An 8,745-nucleotide genomic window follows, 5' to 3' on the forward strand; every position below is an offset into this window, starting at 1 on the left:
TTCATTCTTGAAGTAAACTTGTGTCCGTTTGGTGATTAAATAAACTGTTTTAAGACCGCTGCTCGAGCTGAACGCGACACGTCCGGAGTGTGTGTGATACCGGGGAGTTCTCCTAGACTCAGCACTGCACTTTTATTTTGAATGAATTTTGATTAGATAATCATTAAGTGTTCAAGAATAGAAGCAGTTAAAGTGTGAGAGTATACATACAATATCCATATGTATATCATTTTAATGCTATGGCCTTTGTGTATATATTTAAAGATGTGCATCTTTAAGCATGACTGTTGAAATGAAATGGTAACACTTTAAAATAAGAGTCCATTTGTAACATTAAGATTCATGAAAGCTGTGTAAGTATTGTTCCTTGTTAGAGTGTGTTAATTGCAACATTTACTATTACTATTATTATTAATATTACTACTACTAGTATGGTTCAGTACTGTTTTTTTAATAAAGCACCGTTTTAGTTTTTGTTCAGTATCTATTTTAAAAACTATCGGTTAATTAATCAGTATCGGCCAGTGTGGTCCAACCTAGCTATCGGTATCGGCAAAATCCACAATCGGTCGACCTCTAGTATTTACAACATTATTACGGTTTATGAGGCATTATTAATAAACACACAGTGAACTTGACCCCAGGCTGGGAGGCACGTGCAGCAGACTGCTTGATCTCCAGTTTGGCCAGCATGGATGCAACACGGGTGGGAGCAAAGAGCAGATGAACAGTCACATCCTCTTTGGGTTTGATTGACAGCTCTCTGTTACGTGTCAGTCGCTCATCTGGGCCGAATGAGCTCTGCAGCTGCAGGGTTGAGATTCACAGAAACAGACAAGTGGGAGAAAGGATAAATGGATAGACAGATGTTAATATACTGCCACTGGCTCTACAAAACCAATGAACTGGTTGGGGCTGGCTGCTCGTAATTGCTGTACCTACAGCAATCTTGGGACAGAATGCATATTTATCCATTACCTAAGATTACTCGCATAGCAAAATACTACTATACTATAAAATAAAGTATTTCATAATTAGTAATCATGTTTTCAACACTTCATATTCTTTCATCATCATGTCCCCTTAGGAGCTCCATATATTATAGATCTCAGTGTCTAAAACTACATTTCTCAATGTGTTAGCTTACCTGGAAACAGTCTTGGTCTTGGCCCCTAATGAGCAGTCTGAGTTGCTGTGATGTAGTGGGTGAATTGTTCCTTAGCACCAGTTTCTGTTGCCTACAAACACAAAAGCATCATCTCCATCCAATTCACTTTTTATGAATAGCAGTTTCTATGGCTATGTAAACTCACACTGCTCTGCCCAGGGTAACCCCTCCCCATGCCATGAACTGTTTGTTGGAGAGGATGGGTGGGACCTCAGCCTGTGATAACACAGCAGGTAGAGATACTACTTTCCCAGAAACTCCTTGGACCGTCTCTCCTTTCAGCATCACCTCATACTGAGGTCCGCTGGGTAGAACCAAAATCGTCAACATGCTGAGAAAAGAAATCAAATGTTACCCGAAAGTACATTAGGGGCTTTCGCACCGGAGGAACCTTCCTAGAACTATTGGCGGAAGTACACACTTTTTGGCATTTTCGCACTGCAGGAAATAGGAACGTATTTAGTTCTAGGAACTCCGTTTGGGGGAACAAAATTAGCTCATACTTTAGAGTAGGGTTTAAAACAGTTCTATAGGAACTACCAGTGTCGCAAGTGTACGCTGATTGGCGAACATGGAAAACAGCGATAATGGCATTTAGCTACTTGTTGTCTGCAGCGCTGTGTTTTTTTTCTCAGCCTCGATGATATGTAAAACTTCAAGTTGTTATCGAAGATTTAGTCCGATTTTCACGTTCTTTCAATAGCGTAAATTGTGCGTTCAACATTCCATCTCCGTTATCACGAAGCTCTGATCACGTGTCTTCCATTCACTAATTAGACAAAGATAAAGACGTCACTGGCGGCTGTCTAGTTCCTAGAACTATGCGGTGCAAAAGCCCCTATTACGAAGTAGCAAGAATATTTTAAAAATACACTTCCCCCTCTAAAGAGTCAAACTAGATTTCTAACTAGATTTCAGACAATCTGAACTGTAGAGAAATTAATAAAAGTAATAAATAAAAACCTCAGATGCAAACAAAAAGGCATAAAAGTACAATCTGTTGAACATGCCTCTCCCTGAGTTTCTGTTTGTCCTGGGCAGTGAAGGAGACCACTACACCCTGCTCCTCTCCAGCTTTCAGAGTCAGTTCCTCTGGCCTCACAGTGAAACAGCTGTCTCCATCAGTACTCTGAAAAACAGCCAAAAAAAACAAGGAGTGAATTCACAGCAAAGGCTAAGCTACATAGATTAACACTGTGGTGTTGTTGCAAGGCACATTCAAGGCTATTTATAGTCAATGTATGAAACATACAATTGTGTTAAAAAGTAAAGCTCATGATCAGGTACCTTTACTCTGAGTAGAACATCAATGTTGCCTGCATTTTTTAAAGGAAGTGTCTGCTTGGCTGTCTGCCCCAAAGGAGCCTGAAGACACACCGTCTGTACAGATATTCAGGTAGTAAATAAGCAACATCAAGCAAGTAAATAATAAAATTAATAAAAAGATAAAACTGAAGCCATTTCATAACCTCAAAAAGCTAAGTGTGTCTTGTAGTGACATTACATTTATCCATTACCTGCAGGTCTTTGGGTGCATGCACTCTGGGAGTGCCTGACCTTGCCCTCAGGGCTACACTCTGAATCACATGACTGGGGCCTGGACTGTCCACCTCAATATCCACCCGTGCACTGTATTCATCAGCTGGCCCCAACTCACCTGCATCAAAAAAAATACAGCATCTCATGTTCAGTCTGTGATCCATTTTGCTGTATAGAGGGCAGGGTTACTATAGTTAACTAAAAATAAAAATTAAAAGTCAAAATATATTTAAAACTAGAATAGTATCTAAATGATACTAAAATAAAACTAGACACCAGTTAAGAAATGTTCAACCTGTATCAGTGTTAAGGTTTACATACATACCTGAACTTGAAATGTACTTCTGTGGTGCACTGAAATGAACCCACACCAAGAAGCTTTCTTGATTCTGAAGAAAGAATAAAAATTTATTTAAACAGTCAAAACTGCCATCAAATCAGAAAGTAATTTAAAGAAATATTCACCTCTGCATAACTGGCATGCAGCACATGGTTTATGACTGATGAAGTTGAAAGCGAGGTCAGACTTGAGCCAGTATGAAGGGAACTATCCGTAGTCATGGCAACTGGGCTCTTAGAGAAGCCGAAACAATGCCATGCTGATGCATTCTGTGAGAGACAAAACCTTTGTCCTTGAATTTGTTCAACATGCCATTGGATGAGGTCTAAGCTTTCAGTCAGAAGTCTCATACACATACAGAAATACATCATACACAACTAAGGTAAACATTTTTCAAATCCAAAAAGACAGATCTCACTGACCGCACTGATAACTAGTCGAATAGGCACAGTGGCATGAGTCCTGTTGACCAGCTTGAGCGGCAGGGCCTTGGAACTGCCCCCCGGCATGTCCCAAAAGTCCATACAGCCTGTCTTTCCAACATCAACCTAATCAATAAAAAGAACAAAGAAAAAAAAAAGCTTTCTTTATTTTTGCACATTTCACATGAAATAAATATAACTTCTAAAAGAAACCTACAGAAAAATATTAACAAATTTCAAGGATAAAACTGTTATACTATTAATCCTGTGCATAAAAAAAAAAAAAATTACATGCAGTTTTAGTGCTCTGAAACTGGCAACAGGGACAAAGGGAACTCTAACCTCGATCACAGGGTTCTCAGCCACAGCGATCAGCACCACTTTCTTAGCAAATACTTCTGCATGCGCCACAGTCTCTGCAGATGCAGGCCAGGATGACACACTGAGAGTATACTGATACAGTCCAGCCCTTGGTGCTATAAATAAAACCCTCTGTTCTTCTGTACATTTGGGTCCAATTATGGTCTTATTCTTTACTATCAGCCACTGGAATGGGAGAGACTCCACCTGTAATGAAATGACAATTATAATACTGCACACAAAAGTGGACTGAATGAATAAGACATGTCTCCATTAGACCAGTGGTTCTCAACCTTTCTGACTGCAAGGCCCCCCAATGACCACAAAAATATTCAAAGACCCCCCCCCCAAAAAAAACCCTTAGATGTTGAGAAAAGAAATACATAGGTTTAGATTTTTGGCTGTGCGCAAATATTTTAAAGCTTGTTTTGTATTATTTTATATAATTTAAGTCATCTTGAGGAAGTGTGCTGAGGCCAGATTGTTGAGAACCACTGATCTAGACTACATCTGACAGATTTTGAACCTTCTCTCCATCAATGGATAGGCTTGTGATGGAGATTGAAACTTGCTGCCAGCGCTCAGAGGGGTTGAAGATGTTGAGGGACGTCTGAGAGGCAATTCCCACACAGCAAGAACTGGGAAACTTCAGCTCATTTGGAACCATTACTTGAGCTGAAGAAAAAACATTTTTTTTTCTTTTAACAAATTCCTTTATACCACCAATGTCTTTAAAATACATGAAAATTTTTCCACTTACTTCTAAAGTCTGCAAGATCTCGTGCAGCCCATGACCCAACACTTGGCTGTCCATAATTCTTACTGACTGGATACTGAGGTGGATGTTGTTGACCAGAGTTCAGGTAACCAGACTGAAGACTTGTATGCCCAGGTACATGCATATGTCCCATAGATGGGTTTGCAGCAGGCACTGCAGCAGATACTCCATACAAACCAGATGACCCTCCAATCTGATAGGGAGGAGCATGTAGAGGCCCCTCTGAGCTCAGATACTGCTGTGCCAGTTGGGAACTGAAGAGGGAATGCCCTGTTAGGTGGTTGGGAAGATTTGGCAAGGCACCCTGAGAGGTGTAGCTCGGTACTGGCCCATATGTCAAGTCATCCGCAGCGCCAAAACTAGACCCAGACCCCAAGACATCAGGCAACACTTGGTGTGCCTGTTCTGTGGCTGTCCTAGATGAATGTTGCATGTTCAGTTTGCTCGAGTATCCAGAATCCCCTTGAGGGTACAACCTCGGCTCAGATTGGCGGTTGCCCTTAGAGTATCTATTTCCGTAGTCTTTATGGAAGTCACTTTGGCTGCCTGAGCCCAGATCAGAGGTCTTTTTGTTGAGGCCTGGAATTTCAGAATGGCAAAGAGGCTCTGGACTCTTTGAAGAACTCAGAACATTTCCATTATCAAACGGCTCCACTGGAGGAGTTGGACTGGCTCTGATTATAGTGGTGCTTAAAGCCATGGAGGTGTTTTTCTGGAGAAGCAGAAAAGATTTGTCTGTACATTAAAACCATAAAGTAAATCAGCAGCATTACTATCAATATCATATAATGGTCAAGCAACATAGGCTTCCAATAGGGCTACAACACACATTTATTTTGATAATCTATTAGTCTAACAATTATCAGAATGCTTATTCAACTAATTATTGATTTAAACTATTGATCAGTAGGCTTTTATAGATTATCCAGCTTTTGAAATTAGTTAAAATATTTAGTTTAGCATATTCTAACTAAAAGAAAAAAGAAAATTATATTTTAAATTTTATTATACTTTTATATTTTTTATTAAATTATAGGTAACACTTTATTTTAAGGTGTCCTTGTTACACACGTTACATGTACTTACTATTATAATAACAATTAATCATGCATATTTACATGCAGTAACCATAAGCCAAATCCTAACCCTTACCATATAGTAAGTACATGCAGTTAATTAATATTACTCAGTACTTAAATGTATAATTACACTTTAACAAGTACACTTTAAAATAAAGTGTAACCAAAATGTATAATTACACTTTAACAAGGACACCTTAAAATAAAGTGTAACCAAATTATATTACTATTATAAAATTACAATTCAAATAAATATATTTGGCACACAAAATAAGATAACAGACCAGAGGCCAATGCTAACATCTAGAAAGTAGGGATGCCACAATACCCAATATAATATTGAACCATTCAGTATGGCATCCACGGTTCAATAAGTGCTTGTGAATTGCTTTTTTTCCAGTTTTGCATTTAAATAATTTGTGTGCATTTTATTTCTATACCAATTGGCTTTGTTTGTATGTCTGTGAGTCTATGCACTGAGATGAGGAACGCCTCCCCGCTTATAACGTGCATTTGATAAAGCAACAGCTAAACATCTACTCAAATATTGCAAAGGTCTTTTAACAAGTAAAAGTATAATTCTAAAAAGTCTCCCTTAAGGTTGTGGTACACATGGATTTTTGCTGTGAAATGTTTAATGATTTTTATAAAGTAAAAGTAACCCTTAGATGTTGAGAAAAGAAATACATAGGTTTAGATTTTTGGCTGTGCGCAAATATTTTAAAGCTTGTTTTGTATTATTTTATATAATTTAAGTCATCTTGAGGAAGTGTGCTGAGGCCAGATTGTTGAGAACCACTGATCTAGACTACATCTGACAGATTTTGAACCTTCTCTCCATCAATGGATAGGCTTGTGATGGAGATTGAAACTTGCTGCCAGCGCTCAGAGGGGTTGAAGATGTTGAGGGACGTCTGAGAGGCAATTCCCACACAGCAAGAACTGGGAAACTTCAGCTCATTTGGAACCATTACTTGAGCTGAAGAAAAAACATTTTTTTTTCTTTTAACAAATTCCTTTATACCACCAATGTCTTTAAAATACATGAAAATTTTTCCACTTACTTCTAAAGTCTGCAAGATCTCGTGCAGCCCATGACCCAACACTTGGCTGTCCATAATTCTTACTGACTGGATACTGAGGTGGATGTTGTTGACCAGAGTTCAGGTAACCAGACTGAAGACTTGTATGCCCAGGTACATGCATATGTCCCATAGATGGGTTTGCAGCAGGCACTGCAGCAGATACTCCATACAAACCAGATGACCCTCCAATCTGATAGGGAGGAGCATGTAGAGGCCCCTCTGAGCTCAGATACTGCTGTGCCAGTTGGGAACTAAAGAGGGAACGCCCTGTTAGGAGGTTGGGAGGGTTTGTCAGGGCACCCTGAGAGGTGTAGCTGGGTACTGACCCATATGCAAAGTCATCCGCAGCCCCAAAACAAGATCCAGACCCCAAGACATGAGGCAGCGCTTGGTGTGCCTGTTCTGAGGCTGACCCAGATGGATGCTGAATGTTCAGCTTGCTTGAGTACCCAGAATCCACTTGAGCGTACAACCTCGGCCCAGGCTCAGACTGGTGGTTGCCCTTAGAGTATTCATTTCCATAGTCTTTACGGAAGTCACTTTGGCTACGTGAGCCCAGTTCAGAGGTCTTTTTGTTGAGGCCTGGAATTTCAGAATGGCAAAGAGGCTCTGGAGTCTTTGAAGAACTCAGAACATTTACATTATCAAACGGTTCCACTGGAGGAGTTGGACTGGCTCTGATTATAGTGGTGCTTAGAGCCATCGAGGTGTTATTCTGGAGAATAATAAAAGAGATTCATCTGTACATTCAAACCATAAAGTAAATCAGCAGCATTAATATCAATATCAAATAATGGTCAAGCAACATGGACTTCAAATAGGGCTGCAACAAATGATTTTTTTTGATAATCTATTAGTCTAATGGTCATTGATTATTTCACCAATTAATCAGTACAGGGTTCCCACTCTTTCATGAACACCAGATTCAAGTACTTTCAAGAAGCGTGGGAACCCTGTCAGTAGGATAGGATCGATTATTAAAGGGGTCATATGATGCTTTTTTAAAGATCATTATTTTGTGTATTTGGTGTAACAGAATATGTTGACATGCTTTAATGTTCAAAAAACACATTATTTTTCAAATACTGTACATTATTGTAAGTCCTCTATGCCCCGCCTCTCTCAAACGCTTCGTTTTCTACAAAGTCCCGCCTTCCGACAAGCGCAGTCTGCTCTGATTGGCCAGCTGACCCAATGCATTGTGATTGGCCGAACACCGCAAGCACTCGTCGGAAATGTAACGCCCCTTACCATAATCGCGAGCTTCATCTTTCAAAATAAATGTAAATAGAGCCCGAAAGGGGAACAGAGTCTCGTGAAAGACACAGTGATGTATATGCGTTTGCAGTACACAAGCCACGGTTAAGACAGCTGACTCCACTGTGATGTGACCCTGTCTCTCTCGCGCTCTCTCTCACCTCTCGCGCACACACACACACAAGATGCGCAAAACTCCGCATTTGAACAATCAATAGCAAATACTTAAACTAATAACAAAACAGTAGCCGATTCAGAAGCGCCAGATTGTCATAGCAAAGTCAGAATTACCCCATCTCCTAGGTTCACGAAACGGTCGTCCATAAAATGCATTGCTGTTCTGTTGTAAGTAATCTTAAAGATTCCTAAATGCATCTACTTTCGGAAGGCCAAATAAAGTGCTTTTGCTTTCGCCTAGAAACACACAGCGTCTCCCTGACATGCTGCTTCAACACTAACTGCGGTTACTGAAACCACGCCTTCTTTCTTTGCGTGCACATTTGGGCAGCATTATGCAAATATTTCCACATAGTGAGGTAGATATGTGGGGGCGTGTTAGAACGAGCCGTTTCTCTCGCTCGCGCACGCACACACACCGCTCTCTCTCTCTCTCTCTCGCGCTCACGCACACACACACACCGCTCTCTCTCTCGCACACACACACACACTTCGCGCTCTCTCTCTCTCTCTCTCGCTCGCACACACACACACACACAC

The 8,745-nt window shown here is 40.3% G+C and overlaps 1 protein-coding gene across 7 annotated transcripts in view; it reads right to left on the reverse strand.

Moving 5' to 3' along the window:
* Positions 1–8,745, reverse strand: part of cep192 (centrosomal protein 192) — a 34,021-nt gene that overhangs the window by 2,518 nt on the left and 22,758 nt on the right. For 4 of the 7 annotated variants that reach the window (XM_016563452.1, XM_016563443.1, XM_016563420.1 and 1 more), the window contains 12 exons: positions 6,751–7,486; positions 6,517–6,665; positions 3,812–4,036; positions 3,470–3,595; positions 3,173–3,316; positions 3,033–3,096; positions 2,686–2,825; positions 2,456–2,548; positions 2,179–2,297; positions 1,314–1,499; positions 1,148–1,238; positions 628–807 (listed from right to left, as the gene is read on the reverse strand). In XM_016563452.1, the coding sequence (XP_016418938.1) occupies positions 628–807; positions 1,148–1,238; positions 1,314–1,499; positions 2,179–2,297; positions 2,456–2,548; positions 2,686–2,825; positions 3,033–3,096; positions 3,173–3,316; positions 3,470–3,595; positions 3,812–4,036; positions 6,517–6,665; positions 6,751–7,486 (2,253 nt within the window). Of the gene's footprint in view, positions 1–627; positions 808–1,147; positions 1,239–1,313; positions 1,500–2,178; positions 2,298–2,455; positions 2,549–2,685; positions 2,826–3,032; positions 3,097–3,172; positions 3,317–3,469; positions 3,596–3,811; positions 4,037–4,355; positions 4,505–4,589; positions 5,320–6,516; positions 6,666–6,750; positions 7,487–8,745 lie in introns of all 7 variants that reach the window. The other 3 variants (XM_016563427.1, XM_016563472.1, XM_016563435.1) reach the window with 3 other exon arrangements.

The sequence above is a fragment of the Sinocyclocheilus rhinocerous genome, unplaced genomic scaffold, assembly GCF_001515625.1.
Source record: "Sinocyclocheilus rhinocerous isolate Xijiao unplaced genomic scaffold, SAMN03320098_v1.1 scaffold491, whole genome shotgun sequence".
Lineage (NCBI taxonomy): Eukaryota > Metazoa > Chordata > Actinopteri > Cypriniformes > Cyprinidae > Sinocyclocheilus > Sinocyclocheilus rhinocerous.